A 25,310-nucleotide genomic window follows, 5' to 3' on the forward strand; every position below is an offset into this window, starting at 1 on the left:
GAAGGATTTAATCTGTGGCTCTTGATAGATGTTTTTTGAACAAGTTGAGCTTGTTAAATTATCTAGTTGCTTGTCTATTTCTTTTTATTCTTTTCTTTTTCTGAACTTTCTGAACCTTTTTTTAACTGTCAGCTCAACCGTTTTGTTGTGGTCTGGGAAATGATCAGATACGGTGACAGGTATTCAGTATCTCGCAGTGTCTCGTTTTGCTCAGCAAAGTCTTTTTTTATTTTATGATGGATTTCATTTAGTTTTAGTTGTATAAAATCATTAAAAACAAAAAACATATTTTTTATATTTTAAATGGCCTGCTTTAATCTGAGAACCCTGTAGATGTGTGGACTCACAGGATAAAGTTATATATTTACATTTACATCGACAATAAAGTCCAGAGCACACAAGCTTCCATCAGAGTTATATTTATTTGTAAAATCTGATGATCTGTCCTCAGGCTGCATGAGAGTGTTCTATTAATATTTATAATGTCCTATAATATAATTTCACATTTTGGTGAGAATTTGGAGTGAGGTGGTAGACCATGCTTTTAGAAGAATGGGTCTCCAATACGGTTCCCAGTATGAATTTCAAATAATTGTACTCCAGTTTGGTTCCATAGATGTGAAGAGGTTATTTGTCTCTAGTCACATAAAAACCTCACCAGTCTAACACTACATTGGGTTTTAAGAGTCAGTAACTAAATCATGTACTGTATGTATTTACTGCGTCGTCAGGTTCGGGAAAAGAACAGTCTAACAGCGGTGCCGTGGTTCTCGCAGATGACATGAAAAACCCGGCGATGGAAAAACTCGAGTTGGTCAGAAAGTGGAGCATTAACACATACAAAGTAAGTTATTCTCTGAATGGATCAGTGAGTGAGCCAGTGATTGAGCACTTGACCATCTTTTCTCTTCACTTCCCCACAGTGCACTAAGCAGATCCTGTCGGAGAAGCTGGGTCGTGGATCACGCACCGTGGATTTGGAACTGGAGGCTCGAATCGATGTGCTGCATGAAAACAAGCGTAAATATGTGCAGGTTGTGAATCTGGCACAGACGCTGGCCAGTCAGCTCGCTCAGATGATGCAGACGCAACGTCAACTGGGTGATGCCTTTGCTGACCTTAGTCTCAAAACTCCTGAGCTGCATGTGAGCTAAAAACATCATCTCAACTGACACTACATGTAAAAAAAAAACCCCCCAAAAAATACACTTGTAACTTTAGACCTACATACAAACTCATGTCTATTGGCAGGGTTAAGAGAATAAAAACTAAAAAAGTTTGTTTCACATATGTTTAAATAAAACTGTCACCCGAGAGTTATTATTACTCTGAAATGAAGTTTTACGTTCATTAATGGTGCAGGTTCACATCTGTAAAAATACAGTTTTTTTAAAGCTCCCAAACACACAGTAGAAATGTACTGATGAGATTGGGTTTTGTTTTTAATAAATCTTCTTGTTTAGGAGGAGTTTGGCTATAATGCTGACACTCAGAAGCTCCTGTCTAAGAACGGTGAGACCCTTTTAGGAGCCATCAACTTCTTTATTGCCAGCATCAACACTCTGGTGAACAAAACCATAGAGGACACTATGATCAACATCAAACAGTACGAAGCAGCTAGGTATGACTTCAGTGGCCTTCTGGAAAGTTCTTCAGTTGTGTTGTGTGCTGTATAATTAGTTGATAATAACTACATCATGACTCTTCACTGCCTGATGAGAAGCTGTAGCTGGTTTTATGACAGAGTGTGAAAACACGTAAAACCACTGTGACCTTAGACAGCATACTATGTAAAGAGAAATTGAAACCCAACAAATTCTTCTGAAAACACTGAAGCTGATCTGTCTCCCTTTCTCTCTGCTGCAGAATTGAATATGATGCGTATCGTACAGATCTGGAGGAACTGAATCTCGGTCCACGAGACTCCACCACACTGCCCAAGATCGAGCAATCTCAGATCCAATTCCAGATGCATCGTGAAAAGTATGAGAAGATGCGCAATGACGTCTCCATTAAACTTAGATTCCTAGAGGAGAATAAGGTGAGCACTAACGCACAAGGAAAACATTTTATACGATTTTGTTCCCTCAAAATTAATTCTGTGTCCTTTTGTATAAATGAAGAGCAGTGCATCAATGAATGGAAGCATTTTTGGTGAAAGGTTTTCATCAGAAATACTATTACTGATTAATGACACGGTTTTGTCCGTAGCCTAGGTGTAAATAAGGTGTGGTTTTGGTCATGGTTTTGGGAACAGTTGTGTGGTTCAGCACACAAGGAAGTGGGGAAGTGCTGCATGTATTAATTTATAACTGTAATGTTCCACAGGTGAAGGTTCTCCACAACCAGCTGACCCTTTTCCACAATGCCATCGCTGCATATTTTGCTGGAAACCAACAGCACCTGGAGCAGACGCTTAGACAGTTTCATGTCAAACTGAAAATGCCTGGTGCAGACACACCCTCCTGGTTAGAGGAACACTGAGTTCTTATCTAAACCCCCTTCAAAGATCCTGCAAGTGGTTTGATCCAGAGAAGAAGCAAGAAGTTCATGCACTCCTCAAATACTAAAAATCTGAAAAACACCCAGTCTTCTTGCCATTTTCCTGTTTTTCTACTCAAGTACACTAAAGCTGTTAACTAATTAAAATTTTGGAGGGGAAAAGAAACTTAAGAACATATAATTTCACTTTGGGTTTTTAAGCAAGTGTTTATCTGGGAGAAGTTTATTGTTTGTGTGTGGGAGAAAATCAGTCATGCACTTTAATAACGTCCTGAAATGGTTGCGACAAATCAGATCTTTTTATAAAAACACAATATTTTATTGAATGTAAACCAAAGGGTCTAAACAATAAAAAATAAAAGTCCAGGTCTGCCCAGAACCTTTCTCCTACTCTGGTTTCTCTGCATTTCTTCTGAACCCAATTGATTTTTCTTCATACTTTCAACTGGAGAAATCCCAATTTCCACAGTTGCCAGGTTTGAGAACCGTGAGTTTGGAACAGTGTTTTTTTTTTTTTTTTCCCTTACATTTTGGAAAAGTAAGAAAATAATGATGCCCTGTTTTTATTAATTAGAGAGGAGGGCAAATCTTTAAAACCCTTTATATTTAAAGTGAATGTTTTCAGAAGCTTTCAAATTGACAATAATGTGCCTTTTCTCTCTGTCAGTTAGAAATACAGTACATGCTGTGGACCAAAACACACCAATACTTGTGTACCTTAATGATGTGTAACCACAAGGTCCTGCAGCTTCTTTTTCACTCTTTACTATATATCCACTTTTTAATTTTATAAATTCTCATGTACTTTATCTGCATTCCTGATTATAAAAAGTTTCAGAACTCTTTTGTATTTTATAGAAACCAAAAACAGATGTTTGTGTGTCTGGGATGTTTGTGACTGCTCTTTTGTTTCGCACTTTTGCTTGCTGATACTTTTAATAATGAATCTATATTTCTTCAACATGTTTGCGAATCTCAAAGCTCAGAAAGTGAAAAAGAAATCTTCATTAAAAATACTTTGTAGTCCAACTGTGTATGTGTGTGACTTCTGTTTCAGGGTACAGCTAATCTACAGTTTTGTTAAAACTTAAAAAAAAAAATAAATCACCTAAAGTACCAATTTTCTAATATTACACAAATCTGGAGTGCTGGGACTGAGTAGTCTGACATTAATGTAGTGATTGACAAAAAAGTTCCAAGACTCTCTTACAGGGGGCGCTGTTCCACTTTCTCTTGATTTCTGTGTTCTACTAAAAATAAAGTATGTACAAGACAACACAATGCTGAGTCAGTGCAAATTTAGCTGAATAAAATGTGGGATTACAGATCAGGAGCTGTGATTGGAGAAGGTGTGGAACAGTAATAATAATAATAATAATAATAATAATAATAATAATTACAATAACAACAACAATAATAATAACAATAATAATTACAATAATAATAGTAATAATAACTGTTCATAGCCAGACTCATTATTTATTTGTTTAATTGATTTTATAACATACTGAAGTATTAGATCATCTTATATTTATTTATTTTTATACGTCCCTACAGCTAGGGCACCTACACCGGAAGCAGAGAGGAAAGTAGCGCGTGACCGTTAGGCGGGGCCTGAATGACGCTCACACCTGCGCGCTGTGAGAGAGCTGCGCATGCGCAGGATCTAGTTTGCGGCGTCTCGCGCTGTCCGCAGTGCGATGATGATGATGATGATGATGGTCAGCACCGGTACTGATTCCTCACCTGTCGGCGTGGAATAAAGGATAATAACGCAGGTCACGTCATCAATCGGTGAGACTTCTATTACTTTTATTACTCATGTTTAATTATAATTTGGTCTCCTTATGAACCCAGTTTTAATTCTTTATTCTCTTTATGTAATGTTTCCTCACTCCACACTTTCTGATGCATGTCATTGTGGAAGTTTTTGCTAAATTTAAATCTTTATATTTATTAATAATCATTACAGGTTGTAATAAAGGTTTGTTGCATGTTTACATATGAACATCTGTGACATGGACCTTTAACACATGCCATGTTACTCAGCATTACTGACTAATTATTCACACACTTAAAACAGAAAGCTGCTCAGAAAGCTCAGGGTTTGTGGCACACAGAGAGGTTTGGTTTGGTAACTCTGTAATTTGTATAAAAAGTTGCAAAGGTTAAAATTAGAATTGGGGAGCGGCGGTGTTAGGGTTGGGGAGCGGTGTTAAGGTTGGGGCAGTGTTAGGGTTGGGGAGCGGTGTTAGGGTTGGGGGGATGTTAGGGTTGGGGGAGTGGTGTTAGGGTTGGGGGAGCAGTGTTAAGGTTGGGGCAGTGTTAGGGTTGGGGGAGCGGTGTTAGGGTTGGGGGAGCAGTGTTAAGGTTGGGGCAGTGTTAGGGTTGGGGGAGTGGTGTTAGGGTTGGGGGAGCGGTGTTAGGGTTGGGGGAGCAGTGTTAGGGTTGGGGGAGCGGTGTTAGGGTTGGGGGAGCAGTGTTAGGGTTGGGGAGCAGTGTTAGGGTTGGGGAGCGGCGGTGTTAGGGTTGGGGAGCGGCGGTGTTAGGGTTGGGGAGCGGTGGTGTTAGGGTTGGGGAGCGGTGGTGTTAGGGTTGGGGAGCGGTGGTGTTAGGGTTGGGGAGCGGTGTGTTAGGGTTGGGGGAGCGGTGTTAGGGTTGGGGGATGTTAGGGTTGGGGGAGCGGTGTTAGGGTTGGGGAGTGGTGTTAGGGTTGGGGAGTGGTGTTAGGGTTGGGGAGTGGTGTTAGGGTTTATTCCTTTCATAGAGTTACTGTTAAATAAAATCTGACTACTTCGTCTTCTCTCTGATTAAATGAGAGAATCTTACAGTCTCTGACCATCTGGGTTATTGTTTTCTTCAGTAAACGAGTTGAAGCTGAGTGACGTCACTCATGAGGGTTTGGGTCATGATTGATGATCATTCCATGTTCTGGCTCGATGTCACTCTGAGTTTCCTTCATGGCTGTTTTTAACGCTTCTGGATTGTTCAGTATATTTATATTCCCTTTGTTGTACTAACATGTGAGCTTTAACTTAACACTTAAACATTAATCAGTCTGTCTCACTCTCGGGTTTCCTTTCCAGCCCTGCAGGCTTTATTGTTTCACTGCTTTGTAATTGTGATCCTTTGCCCAAAGCCTCTATGACAAACCCAGGCCATTCCAGCTGCTGTGAAGAATCAGAGAATGTTCATTCAAGACTTCAACAACAAAGCTTTGTGAAAGTTTTTGAAGGGGTCAGGGAAAAAGGGGGTGGGGTGGTAGTCCTAGTGCCACTTCACCATGGTAACCCAACCTTTTACTGGGAGAAGCCAACTGGTCCTCAAAATTCCAAACTGTGATTCCATTAACTAATGGGTTTCTTTGGATGTCAGGGTTAAAGCTGCTAAATTTTTAATTGTGGAAATATGCAACTATGTTCTTATTTGTTTTTTAAACAGAGAGAGAGCGACAGAGAGAGATACAGAGAGAGAGAGAGAGAGAGAGAGAGACAGAGAGAGAGACACTGAACATTTAGCTGAGTTCACAGGCCAAGCCACACACATGAAATTTTCTGATGGTAAATGTTTGTAAAACTACTGTGTTTTTTTTGCCAACACAACACTACTTGTTTATGAAGGCTGATGATATAAAGCCTGATGATGAGAGTACACTACACTACATGAGAGTACACTACATGAGTACACTACATTAGAGTACACTACATGAGAGTACACTACATGAGTACACTACATTAGAGTACACTACATGAGTACACTACATGAGAGTACACTACACTACATGAGAGTACACTACATGAGAGTACACTACACTACACGAGAGTACACTACATGAGTACACTACATGAGAGTACACTACATTAGAGTACACTACATTAGAGTACACTACATTAGAGTACACTACATGAGTACACTACATGAGAGTACACTACACTACATGAGAGTACACTACATGAGAGTACACTACACTACACGAGAGTACACTACATGAGTACACTACATTAGAGTACACTACATTAGAGTACACTACATTAGAGTACACTACATTAGAGTACACTACATTAGAGTACACTACATGAGTACACTACATGAGAGTACACTACACTACATGAGAGTACACTACATGAGAGTACACTACACTACACGAGAGTACACTACATGAGTACACTACATGAGAGTACACTACACTACATGAGAGTACACTACATGAGACTACACTACATGAGAGTACACTACACTACACGAGAGTACACTACATGAGTACACTACATGAGAGTACACTACACTACATGAGAGTACACTACATGAGAGTACACTACACAACACGAGAGTACACTACATGAGTACACTACATGAGAGTACACTACACTACATGAGAGTACACTACATGAGACTACACTACATGAGACTACACTACATGAGAGTACACTACACTACATGAGAGTACACTACACTACACGAGAGTACACTACACTACACGAGAGTACACTACACTACATGAGAGTACACTACACTACATGAGAGTACACTACATGAGTACACTACATGAGAGTACACTACACTACATGAGAGTACACTACACTACACGAGAGTACACTACACTACACGAGAGTACACTACACTACATGAGTATACTACATGAGAGTACACTACACTACATGAGACTACACTACACGAGAGTACACTACACTACATGAGAGTACACTACACTACATGAGAGTACACTACACTACACGAGAGTACACTACACTACATGAGAGTACACTACACTACACGAGAGTACACTACACTACATGAGAGTACACTACACTACATGAGAGTACACTACATGAGTATACTACATGAGAGTACACTACACTACATGAGAGTACACTACACTACATGAGTATACTACATGAGAGTACACTACACTACACGAGAGTACACTACACTACATGAGAGTACACTACATGAGAGTACACTACACTACACGAGAGTACACTACATGAGTATACTACATGAGAGTACACTACACTACACGAGAGTACACTACACTAAATGAGAGTACACTACACTACATGAGTACACTACATTACATGAGTATACTACACGAGAGTACACTACACTACACGAGAGTACACTACACTACACGAGAGTACACTGCACTACATGAGAGTACACTACACTACATGAGAGTACACTACACTACATGAGTATACTACATGAGAGTACACTACACTACACGAGAGTACACTACACTACATGAGTATACTACATGAGAGTACACTACACTACACGAGAGTACACTACACTACACGAGAGTACACTACACTACATGAGTATACTACATGAGAGTACACTACACTACACGAGAGTACACTACACTACATGAGTATACTACATGAGAGTACACTACACTACACGAGAGTACACTACACTACACGAGAGTACACTACACTACATGAGTATACTACATGAGAGTACACTACACTACATGAGAGTACACTACACTACATGAGTATACTACATGAGAGTACACTACACTACACGAGAGTACACTACACTACATGAGAGTACACTACATTACATGAGTATACTACACGAGAGTACACTACACTACACGAGAGTACACTACACTAAATGAGAGTACACTACACTACATGAGTACACTACATTACATGAGTATACTACACGAGAGTACACTACACTACACGAGAGTACACTACACTACACGAGAGTACACTGCACTACATGAGAGTACACTACACTACATGAGAGTACACTACACTACATGAGTATACTACATGAGAGTACACTACACTACACGAGAGTACACTACACTACACGAGAGTACACTACACTACATGAGTATACTACATGAGAGTACACTACACTACACGAGAGTACACTGCACTACATGAGAGTACACTACACTACACGAGAGTACACTACACTACATGAGTATACTACATGAGAGTACACTACACTACACGAGAGTACACTACACTACATGAGAGTACACTACGTCTCCAACAATTCACAGTGCTGATGGTGAGAGGCTGATTTGAGCAATTTTACTGTCTGCAGTGGTGATGTGGTGACGTGGTGATGTGGTGATACCAGACACTTTGGCAGTTTATAAAGAGTTTGCAACCACAACATTACGTCTAATCTAATATATATATATATATCTGAGGGAAATCTAGAGAGATTCAAAATGCTGGTAAAAAGTCAGACTATAAAATCCACAGCACAGTGACACATTCATTTGAGGCTTAAGGAGCAGCTCACGGCAGCAGCTTGGGGGCCAGTGTGCTTATTTGGGGTAAAGGGGGGCTGATTGGTGGGGCTGTGTGGGGAATTGGGGGGCAGATGATCTTTACTTTAGAAGATATTAGACCCTCAGTGTTGATTAGAAGGTATACCATGTGTGATCAGACTTATCAAGGCTCTCAGTGTTCCTCAGTTCCCACAGCTCTGATTAATAATGCTCTCAGGGATGGAGATCATCTCTCAGAGTTTAACACGCAAACATAAGCTGCTGTGCGCCTTCACTATAGTAAAGCTTCTGAACTCTCCTGCGTTCTCTAGTGTTTGGTATCATGGCAGTGTGATGAAGTCGTCCCATGTGGCGCTGTACCAGGACAACTGGGCTCATGTAAACACCATTTAGTTGTTCTCTTGTTTGACAATGAAAAGCTAATGATCACTGCAGGGTTAAGGAGAAACTCAATCCTAAGTGTGCTTCCTCTTAGTGTTAGTAGAGCAACACAGGGTGTTAATTGTATTTATTCATAATAAAGCTGCCACATTATTTCTGTTTTATATGTTTTGGAATGGTGTTATGGTGTACATTTCTATTTTCTGTAAGAATTTTGAGCAGAGACATCGTTCTGAACACCTTGATGAAAAGATCATTATTGTGCTTTGGTTTGAACACACTGAGGATAAAATCCCTCTTTAATGAAAGAAGTGTGTGTGGAACTGTGTTTAGGATGTAGGATTGCTCATTATCTTTATTAGAACTTTATTTATTTTTCTTTATTTTTATATATAAATATATTCACGAATCTAAGTGTGTGTGTGTGTATGTATGTATTTGTGTGTGTTTATGCATGTTTGTGTGTGTATATGTGTGTGTATGTATATGTGTGTGCATGTATGTGTGTGTATGTGTGTATGTATATGTATGTGTGTGTATGTATATGTATGCGTGTGTGTGTATGTATGCGTGTGTGTGTGTATGTATATGTGTGTGTATGTGTGTATGTATGTGTGTGTGTATGTATATGTGTGTGTGTGTGTGTATATGTGTGTGTATGTATATGTGTGTGTATTTGTGCTTGTGAGTTAAGGATGCTAAGGATAAGATAAACAGGCAGGCCTTCACCCAGGACTAAGCTGATAGCAAGAAAAGCTCAAATATTACTTCACAGAACTTGTACAAGAAAAGTCAGATGTACAAACTCGTGTAAAATATAATGCTGGTCGGAATTGTGTTATTTTCAACCTCAGTATGTTCAACAGATAACAAAGTGAGAAAAATGCTGCTCTAGGTTTAGAATTTGTTAGCAACAAGCGTGAGGTTCTGTGTAAGGTTCTATGTGAGGTTCTGTGTAAGGTTCTATGTGAGGTTCTGTGTAAGGTTCTATGTGAGGTTCTGTGTAAGGTCTATGTGTGCTCAATGCAGCTTACAAATGGTTTATGATGTACAGGAATTTGGTGCCATTCGAGATTACTTTCTTTCTTTATCGCTGACTGCAACTAAACGTCTCCTGGAGTTCTGTATGTTCTGTACTCAGAGTTCAGTTTTTAGAGCAGTTGAGTTCAGGTTTGTTTTAAATGAAATATAAATGTAATATAATTATAGTAACAGAGCATCTTATCAGATGAGCATCTTATCAGACGTATCAGACGCTTTTATCCAGAGTGATGTACAAAATTGCTTTGAACACTTCATTAATCAATCCATCAGCACTGGTTCATCAGAGTAAAAACACCATGAGTCTAAAACAGGAAATATAACAGTTTTTAAATATATATAAACAAAAATTCCTGTAAGTTCCTGTCTTTTACTGCACTCACACTGATGATTTGCATCTGAGGTGTTGTGTGTGTGTTGTGTGTGTGTGTGTGTTATTTTCACTTCAGGAGTGTGTAATGCAGGGTTCAGTAGCTTTTAGCTTTAGATAAATGATAACGATGTTCCCCTTTTCCACACACTGTAATTCCTGTTTTCTTTAGAGCTCAGATAAAATCTGTGTTTATGTTCTTCACCCTGAGTTCACTGATGTACGGAGCACGTCATAACACAGCAGCTTTGACAGTTGCACAGGTTCATAATAAGGGAATCACTTTAATACATTATAATTAAAAAATTATAAACATTATAAAAATTACCCCAAGAGCGCAGTGACGACTGGGGCAGAGTTTCAAGACGAAAAGTGCTGCTGAACAAAAAGATCATAAAGACTCGTCTCAGATTTGCCAGAAAACATCTTGATGATCCCCAAAACCTTTGGGAAAATACTCTGTGGACCGACGAGACAAAAGTTTAACTTTTTGGAAGGTGTGTGTCCCATTACATCTGGTGTAAAAGTAACTCTGCATTTCAGAAAAAGAACGTCATACCAACAGTAAAATATGGTGGTGGTAGTGTGATGGTCTGGGGCTGTTTTACTGCTTCAGGACCTGGAAGACTTGCTGTGATAAATGGAACCATGAATTCTGCTGTCTACCAAAAAATGAACTGCCTTTTAAAGGTCATGCTATAGCATCTCAATAGGATTCAGTGGCAGGACCTTAAAAACGCGGTTCTTCACACAGGGCCATGAGGATTTGGATGTTGTTTTCCCTTAATAATAAAAACCTTCATTTAAAAACTGCATGTTGTGTTTAGTTGTGTTATCTTTGACTACAATCTTAATTTGTTTGATAATCTGAAACAAAGTGTGACAAACATGAAAAGAAAAAAAATCAGGAAGGGGGCCAACACTTTTTCACACCACTGTATATGTGCGTATATATATATATATATATATATATATATATATATGTGTGTGTGTGTGTTATACACTATATACTAAATCAGATACACCATTTTTTGTGACTTATGGAAATATGAAGCAAATCTAAGATGGTCTTTTGGAATCAGATGCATTAACTCAGACATATAGAGTGATGAGTGCAAACATGATGACAGATGGACAGATGAATAACCCAAACTAATAAAGATAAATGCAGTAATGAAAACAGGAAACACCAGACACACAGTGATGAGCCAAAACATTAAAACCTCTTGCTTTTTATTGTCTAGTTTCTCCTTGTGACATCAAACAGCTCTGACTCTGAGGCCAGAACTCCACAAGACCTCTAAGTGTGCTGTGGTGTCTGGCACCAAGCCTTTAGCAGCAGATCCTTTAAGTCCTGTAAGTTGTGAGGTGGAGCCTCTGACTTGTTTGTCCCACAGTCGCTGGATCGGACTGAAATCAGGGGAAACTAAAGGCCAAGTCAACACCTTAAACTCTGTCATGTTCCTCAAACGGTTCCTGAACAATGTTTGCAGTGTGTCAGAGAACATCATCCAGCTGAGAGGACACTGACATTAGGGAACACTGTCTATGAAGAAGTGGAATGAACTTAGGTGGCAAAATACACTGAAACAAGAAAGTTGAACATTGGTTTTAATGCTGTTGTGTTTTTGTCAGTGGCTATGACTTTACTTTACTTTACTTTACTTTACTAGGGTTAATGCAGAATTCCCACATCTCTGATATAAATCATGTTTGCTGTAGAATACATACCCATTTCATCTCAGGCAAATTGGACACAAACTATTTCTGCATCAAGATGAGAGAGAAAGATGAGAGAGAAAGAGAGAGAAAGAGAGCACCACAGAAGATGAAAATACATCTTCTTCCTATTATTATATTTTAATTGTTTGTAACAGTTCTGGCTTTAAATTAATAATATTTTCTCTAGAGCGGGACAGAGGCAGAGGCTTTATGTTACGTCTGAGACTTTAATAAGTAAAAAGCTGCAGGATCGAGTGAGCAGTCAGGATGAATTGGCAGAAACACTGTTTGTCCCTGATACCATATCTCTGTGTGTACTGGGTGAGGAGTGTGAGTTGATCTTAATAAGCTTGTGTGTGTGTGTGTGTGTGTGTGTGTGTGTGTGTGTGTGTGTGTTCCACAGAGATGAGCAGGAAGGAAACTTGTTCATTCACCTGCAGGATGCTGGAGGTTACCATACATTGTGTACTGGATATTTTTATTATAAATATAGATTAGTTTACTGTTGCTGTGGTGTGTTTGGGTGTAACACACACCTATCTGTCATGTCCTGCTGCTGGCTGATAACCACTGTGTGTGAGTGTGTGTGTATGAGTGACTGTATGAGTGTGTGTTTGTATTTGTGTGAGTGTGTGAATGTGTGTGAGTGTTTGTGTGTGAGCGTGTGTGTGTGTTTTGTGAGTGTGTATGTGTTTGTGTGAGTGTGTTTGTATGCGTGTATGAGTGTGCAAGTGTGTTTGTGTGTGAGTGTGTGAATGTGTGTGAGTGTTCGAGTGTGACTGTGTGTGTTTTGTGAGTGTGTAAGTGTGTGTGTGTTTTGAGTGTGTATGTGTTTGTATGAGTGTGTTTGCATGTGTGTAAGTGTGTGTGAGTTTGTGAGTGTGTGTTGTGTGAGCGTGTGCTTTGTGAGAGTGTGAGTGTTTGTATGAGTGTGTTTGTATGTGTGTGTATGAGTGTGTATGTGCGTGTGTGTGTGTGTGAGTGTAAGTGTGTGTGTGTGTGTGTGTTTGTGAGAGTGTGTGTTTGTATGAGTTTGTGTGTATGTGAGTGTGTGTGTGTGAGTGTGTGTGTTTGTATGTGTGCGAATGTGTGTGAGTGCATGTGTGTGAGTGAGTGTGTGTTTTGTGAGTGTGTATTTTGTGAGTGTGTGTGAGTGTGTTTTGTGAGTTTGTGTGTTGAGTGTGTGTGTGTTTTGTGAGTGTGTGCGTGTGTGTTTTGTGCGTGTGTGTTTTGTGAGTGTGTGTTTTGTGAGTGTGTTTATGAGTGTGTTTTGTGAGTGAGTGGGTATTTTGTGAGTGTGTGTATGTGTGTGAGTGTGTGTTTTGTGAGTGTGTGTTTGTATTTGTGTGTGTTGTGATTGTGTGTGTTTGTATGTGTGTGTGTTGTGCGTGTGTGTGTTTGTATGTGTGTGTGTGTGTGTGTGTGAGTCTGTGTGAGTGTGTGTGTTTGTATGTGTGTGTTGTACCCATGCTGTACTATTAAAGTGTTGGTTGTGTTATTGTCTCTGACATAAAGCTGTACTGTGATGTGAGTGTGTGTGTTTTGTGAGTGTGTGTTCGTATGTGTGTGTGTTGTGAGTGTGTGTGTGAATGTGTGTTTTGTGAGTGAGTGTGTGAGTTTTGTGAGTGTTTTGTGAGTGAGTGTGTGTGTGTGATTTGTGAGTGTGTTTGTGTGTTGTGAGTGTGTGTGTGTGTGTGAGTTTGTGATTTGTGAGTGGGTTTGTGTGTTGTGAGTGTGTGTTTTGTGAGTGTGTGTTTGTATGTGTGTGTGTGTGTGTGTGTGTGTGTTGTGAGTGTGTGTGTGAGTGTGTTTTGTGAGTGTGTGTGTGTGTTGTGTTGTGTGTTGTGAGTGTTTGTATGTGTGTGTGTGCTGAGAGCTGCCCCTCTGACCCAGGTGACTAGGACAGAAATGAAAGTTGATTCTCTTAGTGTTTTCTCTTTAGGATTCAACCATACATGGATCTCTGTGTGATCTCTATGTGATCTCTGATTGGCCAGTGCCTTGTCTCCCTGACAACCCTGTGTTGTAAGCAGAGGCCTGTGTGACGTGGCTTATTTGCATATTCAAATGAGGAATGTGGACATAGGCGCCTGTATCCAAATGACATAGATGTTGGTTGTTTCCTGCTCTGTGAGAGTTCTGTACATTTCATAGGAGTTCGATCCGTTTGTAGGGTTTCAGACCCAGAAAACAAAAGGTTTATGTGCCGTGTATATAACAGACGGTCAAAGTGCACCGCATAACACACTTAAATTATTATTGTCTGTGTTGAACAAACAGAAAGATTAATGGGGAATTATTGGTTATATAAAACCGAGTCAGATGACCAGCTGGCGTTCGCTTGGATTCTTTTATTCTGTAAAGTCAGAAATTTGTGAAACAGAAAGTAAAATGTTTGGTGTTTGACATGTCTGTGATTCTGCTTTGTTCTTTTCCTAAACACACAGATACTTTTCTATTCTCTAACATTGAACATTTTTGTTTTCTTTTATGTTTGAAACAGAATAATTATTTTTTCTGGATCCACACGCAGCACTACAATGCTGACCTTTGACATCTTCAGTGCCAAATCTGAAGCCCTGAAGCAGCAGCAGCAGCACATTATGGATCGCAACCACAGTGAGGACAGATGGACACGTGGAAGAACTGATTGTTGAGGAGATGAGGAGGACCGTAAATCTCGCATGAATCGTTTTAGATCAGACATATCAGACATAATATTTATATTTTGCTTAAAAACTTCTTACTGTGAACAGAAGTATAATTCTAATTTTTAGATTTACTCTTGTTAATGGAAGATAATGTTGCATTTAATCAGTTAGCTCACAAAACCCAATCACCCAGGCTTTATTAAACCCCTTACACGCTTTATTAAAACACTTACACGCTGGCCAGTCAGGACTGGCTTGGGCTCTGGCAGCTTCTGTGACCCTGTGACCGCCACCATGGCCAGTGGGAAAGCAACGCTTGGCCCCACAAATGAGAGCCTCATACCAGATCATCCTTCTTCTCCAGAACCTTCTGCATCGTGTAAACCAGACCCAACACATGAACAAAGATGTCACTTTTTGATTAAAGCTCCAGCTGTTCCTCCACCTCCACCCCTACCTCCTCCACCTCCACCCCAGTCCCTGACCACACTCGGCCCTCCAAATGGCTCACGCAGGAAACGTAGAGTCCGCAGCTTTTACTGGAAACCCATACCAGAGGAGAAGGTCCGCGGTAAACCCAACATATGGACGCTGGCTGTAAGACAGCAGCACTACCAGATTGATGTGAGGAGCGTGGAAGAGTTGTTTGGCCAGCAGGAGGAGATGCGTTCGCAGAGCTCCAGCCATAATCCTCGACTAGGAACATGCAGAGGATCTTTCAAAGATAGTAAAGATGAGGTGAGTGTGTGTGCATTATAAATTGCCTTCATTCACATGATTAATGTACTCTGTGTGTGTGTGCTCTTTCTCACACCCTAATAGCTGTAAATAAATCATGTAAAACTTTAATCCATGTATAGGAATGCTCCAACAGCCTTCTCAGCTGGGCTTTAATCTGGACTCAAGGTTTTAAGACTCTGTTGAGAAACAAGTCTTTGTTTAATTGTTTCTGGGCCATTAAGGTTTTTTCTCCGGGTCTCTCAGGATTGAGGAAATTCCTAACTGTTACAGCGTGACCTAGATTTAGCACACGGATAGCCAGATTTCTGTAATGCCAAAGATCAAATGAATATTTAATGCACACAAACACATCCACCATCCATCATCTCCAGCAAATGTCCATACAGTCATTATCCAATATAAACCGTGTAGAACACACAAACATATAAACAAATAAATTAATGCTTTAATGTCTAAGAAATTAATACCATTGGTGTATGCTCTATATCTCTACAACTTAACCTTTCTAAAACACCAAGGTTTATGAATACACAGAAATATCCAACACCTCATGTTGTCCTGTTGTCTGTGTCTAATATCACTAATATTATTGATGACAGCAAACACTGAGCTTAAATGTAGCTTCACTTCCAACTCAGGTTTATACAGACATACAGAAAATGTTTCTGTGTTACATGGAAAAAGTGTTTTACACATAAATATATATAATCAGAGAACCAGCCATGTTAAACATGTGCAGTTAAACATTTAGAATGATCGATCTGTAGAGTTCAGGAATTTGTTTCAACATCTTTTCATTTTCTTGTGTGTTTTTATTCATAGAAAATCATCTGAATATTTCCTAAAGGTATAAAGTCTACATTAACACTGACGTTCAAGTGTAAGGCTAAGATAAATACTCTGTATCAACATCTGATAGAGACTGGAAAGTGTTCAGTATTGTTTGCATTATTTCTCATACTGCACACAGACACACACACACACACACACACACACACACACACACACACACACTCACACAAACAAAAAACACAGCTACAGAGACACACCTAACAGCTTAAACAACATTAAATCTGTAGCAATATGTTTGTTTTACCAACACCGGTGAGGGTTGGTCATCGAAGTGACCCACATTGTTTCACTGTGGATGGTTACCACGGACATGGTTGCTATAGTAGCATGACATTTATTTAGCTCTATAAACAGCCAGGACAGTGTGCAGTCGCTCAGTGATAATGATGCTTCTACTGCTATTGTTTAACACTCAGCTGTAATTCCACACATCACGACATCTGAGCTGCTGTTATGTCAACACACACACACACACACACACACACAGACACACACTTGCACACACACGGGACCTCCTTGTAGCGTCATACCTGCTGATGATTTTCTATATTCTCTTCATTAGCCGACCTCTAGTGGTGAAATGTAATACTGGCACATAAATAGGAGCGTATTTATGCATAATGTTTAACAGTGTTTAGACCAGAAACACAAATAAATACAAATACAATACTTTTGTTCTCTTCCTGCAGATCAGCATTTTAGATTCAAAGAGAGGGATGAATATGGGTATTTTCCTCAAACAGTTCAAGAAGTAAGTGTGGGAAACCTCCACCTTGTGTGTGTGTGTGTGTTTATCATTAAGAGGATGGAGATATTGTATGCTTTTAACCAAACAGTACATTGACTTTGTTTTCTTCAGGTCTAATCACGCTCTAGTGGAAGACATCCGTCTGGGGAACAGTAAGCAGTTCGGTCTGGAGCCTCTGAAAGAGCTGCTCAAACTGTTGCCTGAAGAGGAAGAGGTGAAGAAACTCTTCATAATCATAAACCACTTATTAAAACCATCTTACAGCTGTAAGAGTGTGAGATTAACACACTCCTGTTGCTTTACTGATGTGTAGATCAAAAAGCTGAGGGAATTTAAAGGAGATTCTACAAAGCTCACCATGGTCGATTCTTTTATGTTTTTGCTGATCCAGGTACCATGGTAAGGCACACAAACTCCTCATTCACTGTGGCATTTTAAAGGTTCTGTAGCATCTCGCCCAGCTTTGTGTATTTAAGGTGATTTGTGGACCAGTGTAACTGAAGCTAACATGAATAAATGTGTGAGTAAAAGATAACAGTGGTAGACCTAGCTTTATTGTGGTGTGTGTGTGTGTTTGCGTGTGTGTGTGTGCGCATGTGTGTGTATGTTCCAGTTTTGATGTGAGAATCGAGGCCATGGTCCTGCAGGAGGAGTTTTCTCCATCTTGTTCAGCAATGAGTCGAGAGCTTAATGTTGTACGCTTAGCCACAGAAGGTGAGATCAATTGTGAATACATAAATAATTACATAAAATAAATAGCAAAATATCTCATTTTGTAAAAGATTTTTTAAGAAATTTCTATTGATGTATTTATGATTGAGAGTTTCTTTTTAGTTTGTTGTCATAGTTTTTAGTTTGTTTGATGTGTCATATTACACAATCCTTACATATGAGGGATATTTATTTATCTGGCAGATGTGTTTGTCCACAGTAAATAAGATGTGGTTCAGCACAACATCACTGAACCAACACAATGTAAAACAATATCAAATAAAATGATCTTTGCTCATTAAATTCTTATCAACTCATTAAATTCTTATCAATTGACAGAGCTAATGACATGTGAAGAACTTCACGCCATCCTGCACCTAGTCCTCCAAGCTGGAAACATCATGAACCAGGTAAGAGATACTGGACCATGTGTACACACGGTTCTGTAAATTCTGTATACTACTGAAGAAACTTGTGCATCTTTTATTAAAAATAAAATGTGTGGAAACTTTTCCTCAGGTCAATGAGGGCTAAAGGATTTACACAACCAACATATTGTCTAATGTGTGATTTCCACAGGGAGGTTATGCAGGAAATGCTGTGGGCTTCAAACTCTCTTCACTCCTGTCACTAGCAGATACCAAAGCCAACAAACCGGGCATGAATCTGCTCCATTTCGTGGCCTTGGTAAGTGTTTGGTAAAGTCCCCTTTGATTGTTACCTTGAAATTCAAACTCTTGTTTCATATTTTTCCTTTTAAACAGGAAGCAAAGAAAAAAGATGAAAATCTTCTGAAGTTCCCAGAGAAGCTTATGCATGTACAAAGTGCTGCAAGGTAATCTGTGTGAGTGTGTATTAGAGTGTGTGTGGTAAACACCACAAGACCATGTTTTTGCTAGAAGCCCACCTCATAAAATTATCTCCATTTTTTTGGCTGTAAATTTGTCTTCATGTAAATTCAAGACATTTACTTCATGTAAATTTGTCTTCTATGGCAGGGCAGAATCCTAGTCGTCGTTTGTTGTCTTCTGTCATCCTATGTCCTCTTGTGTCCTAGTCTGTGTCCCTGTTTTGTGTTTTTTAGTTAATGAACCCTTTTATTTTAGCTATCCTGCATTTGGGTCTGCTTTTATCCCCGCGTTGCTGACACTTCTACCTTACTAAACCTTGAAAGTGGCATAAGAGCTGCAATGTTCTAATCATGACTGCATATTCTAGATTAACACACTTGCAGAGTGTAAATTTATCTAATCATTATCTTGCTTTTACTTTCCATCCTTCTTAACCTGTGATTTCCATTCACTATTCCTGTAGGATCTCAGTGGAGAACATTGATGCAGAATTCTCCTCACTCAGTGTCAGGATGCAGGCTCTTGAAGAGAAGATTAAGGATGATGCTGAGCTGCTTTTGCAGTTAAATCCATTTGTGCAGGTCAGATAAGACCATAAGCAAAATCTAACAGCTTTCATCTACAAAATCTTAGGTGTAAATTTCCACTAAGGTTTAAGCAGAAACATGTAATGTCTTAAATTTAGTTCCTTGTTTTATGTCTTGAAATTGTAAACAAATTGTTTGTGAGCTAGCTTATTGTGGGATTTTGTACCCACATTTATATTCATGTGATGTTCATAAGTATGTTTGGCTTATGACTTGTTCTTTGTCTATTAGAGTTCAATTCAAACCCTTCATGACCTGAAACAATGCAGGCTGGACCTGCGCAAGGAGGGCAATGCCCTTATTGATTTCTTCTGTGAAGACAAAGACACGTTCAAACTCGACGAGTGCTTCAGGATCTTTCAAGACTTTTGTCTCAAGTTGGAGAAAGCTGTGAAGGTAAAAACATAACGGCCCAAATATGGCCCAAAAATTCTATACAGGAATACATGAAGTTTGTATTTGAATTTAACTAATACATCCTAACTACATGGCTACATGAGGTCATCTATACAGTGTTAGGTTTGATTTAAGAATTAATTTTTATCTTCATGTATTCATCCTGCATAATTGTTTTCAAAAAGCTCCACTGAAAACTGTGTCCCAGAAAATTTGCTATACTTGTAGAAATGACCGATTCATATTGAGTTTTTTTATCCATATTTACTCTTCCCACTCTTGGTTAGGATAATCTAGATAGGGAGCTGAAGGAAGCTGCTAGACAGCAGCGCCTCCGTGAGCTGGAAGAAAGGCGCATTGCCTGGGCTTCTACCAGTGGGGATCAGAGCGGCGGTGGTAATTTTGGCCGCAGCAGCAGTGAAAATGATGTGGATGTTCTCACTAAAGAGGGCCTTTTAGACTTCTTACTGCACCCACGGCCACACAGCCCGCACAGCCCACTCGGACGCTCTGCAAGTGCCCGTCGTTACCACCACACAACAACTGAGCGCAACTTCTGTGGCTACCTGGAGCTATTTTCTGGGTCTCCTACAATTGACATTACTAAATTTAGCAGCCTTCCCCGTTCAGGACGTCCTCACCAAAGGAGGACCATAGCCTGGCTGACAGAGGACAGAGAGCTGGGGCCTCAAAACAAACTTCAGTATGAGAAGCTGGCAACTTCCCCAAAGGCAGAGACTGAACCAATCAGCCCCCTGGTTAGATACTCAATGTCAGGCTACAATAGGGAGATTGACATTTACAGTAATAATAATTATGCAGCTGTTTCTGAAGGTATAAATTCTTCTCAGCTAGGTCACAACAGGAACTTGGTGGAGAAATCTCACAATGATGGAGATATGAACAATTGTGTTCAAAAACATACACTGGTGTCTGAGCCTCGGCCATTAGAATTGTCAAATTCTAAAAATAATAATAATAGCAGTTACAAACCACTAAATAACCAAGGAGATATTGCTGTGACAGATCTAGAGAAGGAACGAGACATCCCAGAAACAACTTTTCTAGACATTTTTCCATCCATGACGGGATCTGAGGAAGCACCACAATCAGGGGCAGTGTATGACACCAAAATAACTTCTCCCCAGAGGGAGGAGGAAGAAGAACAAAGCACTGTCTCCTCAACAACATGTGACACACCTTTGCCACTTGACCCATCATTGTCCAATAAGAAAGCTATTACTTACATTTTGGACTGCACTGAAACTGATTGTTCTGTCATGTTAGACTTTTCAGAACTGGAGAGCACATCTATCCTAAAAGAAGGACCTCAACTTGACATAAAACCACAGGATAGCAACTTTCAGAGTTTGCTTCAAGACCCTAGTTCACTTTCTTCTAACTTTGAGTCTTTGTCAACAAATGATCCATCTATCTCAGTATCTGGTGATGAACCACATGAAGGAAAGCCAGCAGAAGAGCACCCAGTTACTCCATCTGTTCCAACAGATGAGGCAGACAATGACAGCACTGACATGGCAGAAGGTAGAAAGGTACGGGAGAAAGCAGTACAGATATGTAGTCCAAAACCAGCCAACCTGAAAACTAAGACACCATCTAAACCTACTGCCACACAAACAGGGCGTCCTGCAAGAACCCTTACACCAACTGAGACCAGACATTTGCGCAAGGTACTACCAATCACCAAGGCAAGTCGTTCTGGGAGCAATCCTAAGAGAGCAGAGAAATCACTTGGGCATGAGAACACAGAACCAAGACGTCCAATACGTGACCAGAGCATACCTGCAAGAAAGGGTGAAAGGAAGAGTAGACCAACTCGCCAATCTAGCCTTCCGCCAACATGCAAGACAGAAAGTGGAGGAACATCAAGTGTTGCAGGACCTCAGTGGGCACCAACTACACACAGGCCTTCCATAAAGAAACCAACTGCCAAACCTGTCCGCAATATCCCCAAACCTCCAGTAGAAGAGAAGATGTGTCGCTCTACCATGAGAGCCTTGGCACAGGCTCAAGCTGCATCTGATGCCAGTGCTCCTCAAACACCAAGTCAGTCTCGGAGGTCTGGTGCACATCTACCAAGCTTTGCTCGCAACACTATTGCTTTCTCTTCTAGAACCAAAAATGACTTGGCTACACAAACTGCACCAGGGACTCCATCAAAGAGTTCAAGCTTATCAAGAACTTCCTCACTGAAGGTACGTTCTGGAAGTAAGTCAAACTCTGTATCTAGCGGACACTCAGTCCAGGGCGAGGATAAACCAGCTGGATCTTTAAGGAGGGTTGAGAATGTCCGGGCCTCTGGTCAAAACACTTTACAGAGTGACACAACCCTGGCACAGACCGGGCAGGAGCAGTCTCGAAAGGGTAGCAGTTTCTCAGAGAAATCCTTCTTGTTAAAAGACTCCACCACTGGCAGGACTCTCAAGCCCATTTGGAAGTAGAATTCATGAAGAAAAAGATATTTTCACATGCCTACATTTTCTTGTTTATCATCTAAGACCTATCTGAATGTATCTAAAGCCTTTTACATGTAGCTGAAGTACTACGTATTTAGCTAGTTTCCCAAAAGTGACTAGCTGCTGTCAATATTTGACAACCCATTTTAGTGGTAGCACTTCATCCATATAAGGATGTTATCTTTGGCCTTTTTAACAGCAGACATGTTGTATCATCTTCACACACTTCTATCTCGCCCACTTTCTAACATAGATCCATGGTTGTCCCTTTTATTGGTATATAATATTATGCTTTCTGGTATGTTGAACTACTTGCTAGTTTTTAAATATAAATATATATGAGCCCTCTATATCAGGGCAAAGCACTCTGTTCAAGAGAGTTTAATAAATTTCCTGAGCTAACGCACTTGTTAAACCTGGATCAGTATTTGTAATTCAGGTTCAGAAATAAAGCTTTTCCACTGAACAGTGTGATCTAAGTACAAGTACTGAATTTGATGACCTTTTCTTGCATAAGTGGCACCCAAGCTGAGGTGGGACATGCGGGTGAAGCTAAAAATATCACATTCCATCGACTAGTCACAGAATTATCCTTGTTAATGTCATACAAAAATCTTTTTTCGTACGTAAACTAAAAAAAAAGTAAAGAGATTTTTCATTTTGTCTTTCACAGGGCTTCCCCAAAGTGTTCTTACTCATTATCTAATTACAAAAACCTGGCTAATTTCCTTCCATTTCCAAAAAATAAAGCTAATCATAAGCCTTGCTAAGTTACTATGGCAACATCATTTTCAGACAAGCCTTCTTTGTGACGATGTCCACCAGTAAAAGTTCTAAATAAATACAAATGGAATTGTTCCATGTCAGGTTAGTTTTAAATCTTGATGAAGTGTATCGACTAAATTTCAGTGTTCCATCTTAGTACAGTTAAAGGTAGTATAAAATATTTATATTCTCTCTCTCTCTCTCTCTCTCTCTCTCTCTCACTGAGGTTTGGTATTCTGTGATGCATATTTTATCTTTATCCTTATTATTTTTTATTTAATCAGTTTTTGTCAATCACAGGTTTAAAACCTTATTTTATTTCTAGCATACTCATTCATGGCATTTATATCTCACATTGAAATGAGTGGATTGTTTTTTTAAATTAACTCATTTATAATAACTAAATTGCATTGTGATATTGTGTGAAAATTAAACTGTTGGTCTGATTAACATTCTGTAATTAATTTCTTAGCAAGCAAAACAACAATAACAAGGTTTAGGAAAATCTTCAATATTTTTCAAATTCTAAACTAAATTCTAAATTATTTTATAAAGGTATTGATGAAAAGATTAAGTAAAGTTCAGAAATTAAAAAACACTATAAATACATTTCTAGCCTTAAATTACAATTACAGATTAAAAATCCTGTTGCTTGACGTTGACCTCAACTATTTGTATGTTTAATTGAGATCAAGTTTGTATTAAACACATTCATTTTGACAATAGAACCAATTGAAATAGTCTTATATTATTTATGTAATTATATGTTCTTACATTTATTCTGTTGTATATTTCTGATATGCTGCTCCTCAAGCTTTGTTAATTGCTGAGGTGTTGGTTTTATTTGCTAAAATGTTTTAGTACACATAATTTATTTTTAAATGGTTGTTCAGATGAAGTAAAATAACCAAATTGAACTTCAGTTAGTGTAAATAGGTTGCACCTGAATTTTGTTGACAGTGGACAGTCCTGTTACAATACTGTAAATCATGCAAGGCCATTTGTAATGATCCTCCACATCGATTAACTAGCTTCATGAAACTCCTCCTTGATCCGTAGTTTGTTTTTGATCTTTCTGTTCAGTGGAAATGCTGTATAAGTGTGTTAGAGCAGGTGAGTGTGTTCCCTGCTGTGACGAGTCTCTGTGAAGTATGATGAAGTGTGTTCTGTGCATGACAAATAATATTTTAGTTAGAAGATGACAATGCATAGGACTGTTCAAATACACAGGAGTGTTTCAATCAGATCTGAACATGTTTAATAACCGCTGTATTGTTCTGAATTCTGGAGGTGAGCTGCTATACAAGGCTGTTTTGCTGCTATAAATACTCTATTTGTGTCTTTGTGGAATTATATTGCTAGTATGTTCTACTTGCTAAGCCACATTTTCAATCAGAAGTTGCAAAACCTGGTGCTTGAGGGTCACCGTGAAGAAATTCATCTTACTCTAAATAATTCACAATACTTATTTTGACTAATCGATCAACTTTTGTTGTTTTTATTATTATTATTATTATTATAATTATTATTATTATTATTATTATTATTATTATTATTATTATTATTATTATTATTAACAGAAAAGCAGGATATAATTTCTACCTCTAAAATCATGTTTTGCCACCTCTGATTTGTTGAAGTCTTTATTATGCTTTTAGTGTCGTGTGTGTGTGTGTGTGTGTGTGTGTGTATGTATGTATGTATACGTGTGTGTGTGTGTGTTTATTTATACATGTGTGTGTGTATACTTGTGTGTGTGTGTGTATACTTGTGTGTGTGTGTGTAGACTTGTGTGAGTGTGTGTATACGTGTGTGTGTATACGTGTGTGTGTGTGTGTATACGTGTGTGTGTTCAGGAGCTTGTGTAGTTGGTCGACATGCTTTTTAACATCCATGCGATTATGGAGAAGACCCGGTACAATGGAATGATTTTCCAGCTTGAATGAACTGTCTGTCACTAACCCAGCCTCTTGTTATGAGTTGTTTTTTGGTCCTTTAACATGATACTCCACCAGTGTGTGCTTTCTTTTTTAAATGTTGTGCCTGATTTTTTTCCCTAACTGTGGAATTACAATCAATATAAGATCAATTAAAAAGATCAAATCCATTGACTGTGCAAAAGTTTATTAAACAGTAATCTAAAGTTTATAAAAGGCCAAACTGATGTACATACTGTACCAACACCAGTCTCGTGGGTCTGCTGTGTGTTTAACACAATAAATCCTTTCACTAGTTTTCTATTTTATAATTAGTTGA

General features: G+C 39.1%; 2 protein-coding genes across 6 annotated transcripts in view; both read left to right on the plus strand.

Moving 5' to 3' along the window:
- The window catches only part of arfip1 (ADP-ribosylation factor interacting protein 1 (arfaptin 1)), a 12,807-nt gene extending 9,276 nt beyond the window's left edge, over positions 1–3,531 (plus strand). For all 4 annotated transcript variants that reach the window (XM_060864020.1, XM_060864021.1, XM_060864018.1 and 1 more), the window contains 5 exons: positions 732–844; positions 924–1,145; positions 1,464–1,621; positions 1,867–2,041; positions 2,329–3,531. In XM_060864020.1, coding sequence (XP_060720003.1) covers positions 732–844; positions 924–1,145; positions 1,464–1,621; positions 1,867–2,041; positions 2,329–2,484 — 824 coding nt within the window. In that variant the 3' untranslated portion in view covers positions 2,485–3,531. The remainder of the gene's footprint in view (positions 1–731; positions 845–923; positions 1,146–1,463; positions 1,622–1,866; positions 2,042–2,328) is intronic.
- A 551-nt stretch (positions 3,532–4,082) lies between these two features.
- Positions 4,083–25,161, plus strand: fhdc1 (FH2 domain containing 1). 2 transcript variants are annotated; one of them, XM_060864023.1, is made up of 13 exons: positions 4,083–4,296; positions 12,679–12,740; positions 14,779–15,664; positions 17,209–17,270; positions 17,379–17,481; positions 17,581–17,666; positions 17,881–17,981; positions 18,318–18,388; positions 18,558–18,665; positions 18,743–18,813; positions 19,293–19,410; positions 19,648–19,812; positions 20,100–25,161. In XM_060864023.1, the coding sequence occupies exons 3-13, from the start codon at positions 15,221–15,223 to the stop codon at positions 22,272–22,274; spliced, it is 3,504 nt and encodes a 1,167-aa protein (XP_060720006.1). In that variant the 5' UTR covers positions 4,083–4,296; positions 12,679–12,740; positions 14,779–15,220; the 3' UTR covers positions 22,275–25,161. The 2 variants fall into 2 exon arrangements, with proteins under 2 accessions (XP_060720006.1, XP_060720005.1); XM_060864022.1 differs by lacking the exon at positions 12,679–12,740.
- Positions 25,162–25,310: the final 149 nt, after the last annotated feature.

Source organism: Tachysurus vachellii, chromosome 2 (genome assembly GCF_030014155.1).
Source record: "Tachysurus vachellii isolate PV-2020 chromosome 2, HZAU_Pvac_v1, whole genome shotgun sequence".
NCBI lineage: Eukaryota > Metazoa > Chordata > Actinopteri > Siluriformes > Bagridae > Tachysurus > Tachysurus vachellii.

Excerpts from the sequence above, each read along its gene's own strand:
- fhdc1 (XM_060864023.1), top strand. The coding sequence starts at position 15,221 with ATGGCCAGTGGGAAAGCAACGCTTGGCCCCACAAATGAGAGCCTCATA. Across the intron at positions 17,482-17,580 it reads TGTTGCCTGAAGAGGAAGAG|ATCAAAAAGCTGAGGGAATT; the intron begins GTGAAGAAACTC and ends ACTGATGTGTAG. Across the intron at positions 18,814-19,292 it reads CATGTACAAAGTGCTGCAAG|GATCTCAGTGGAGAACATTG; the intron begins GTAATCTGTGTG and ends CTATTCCTGTAG.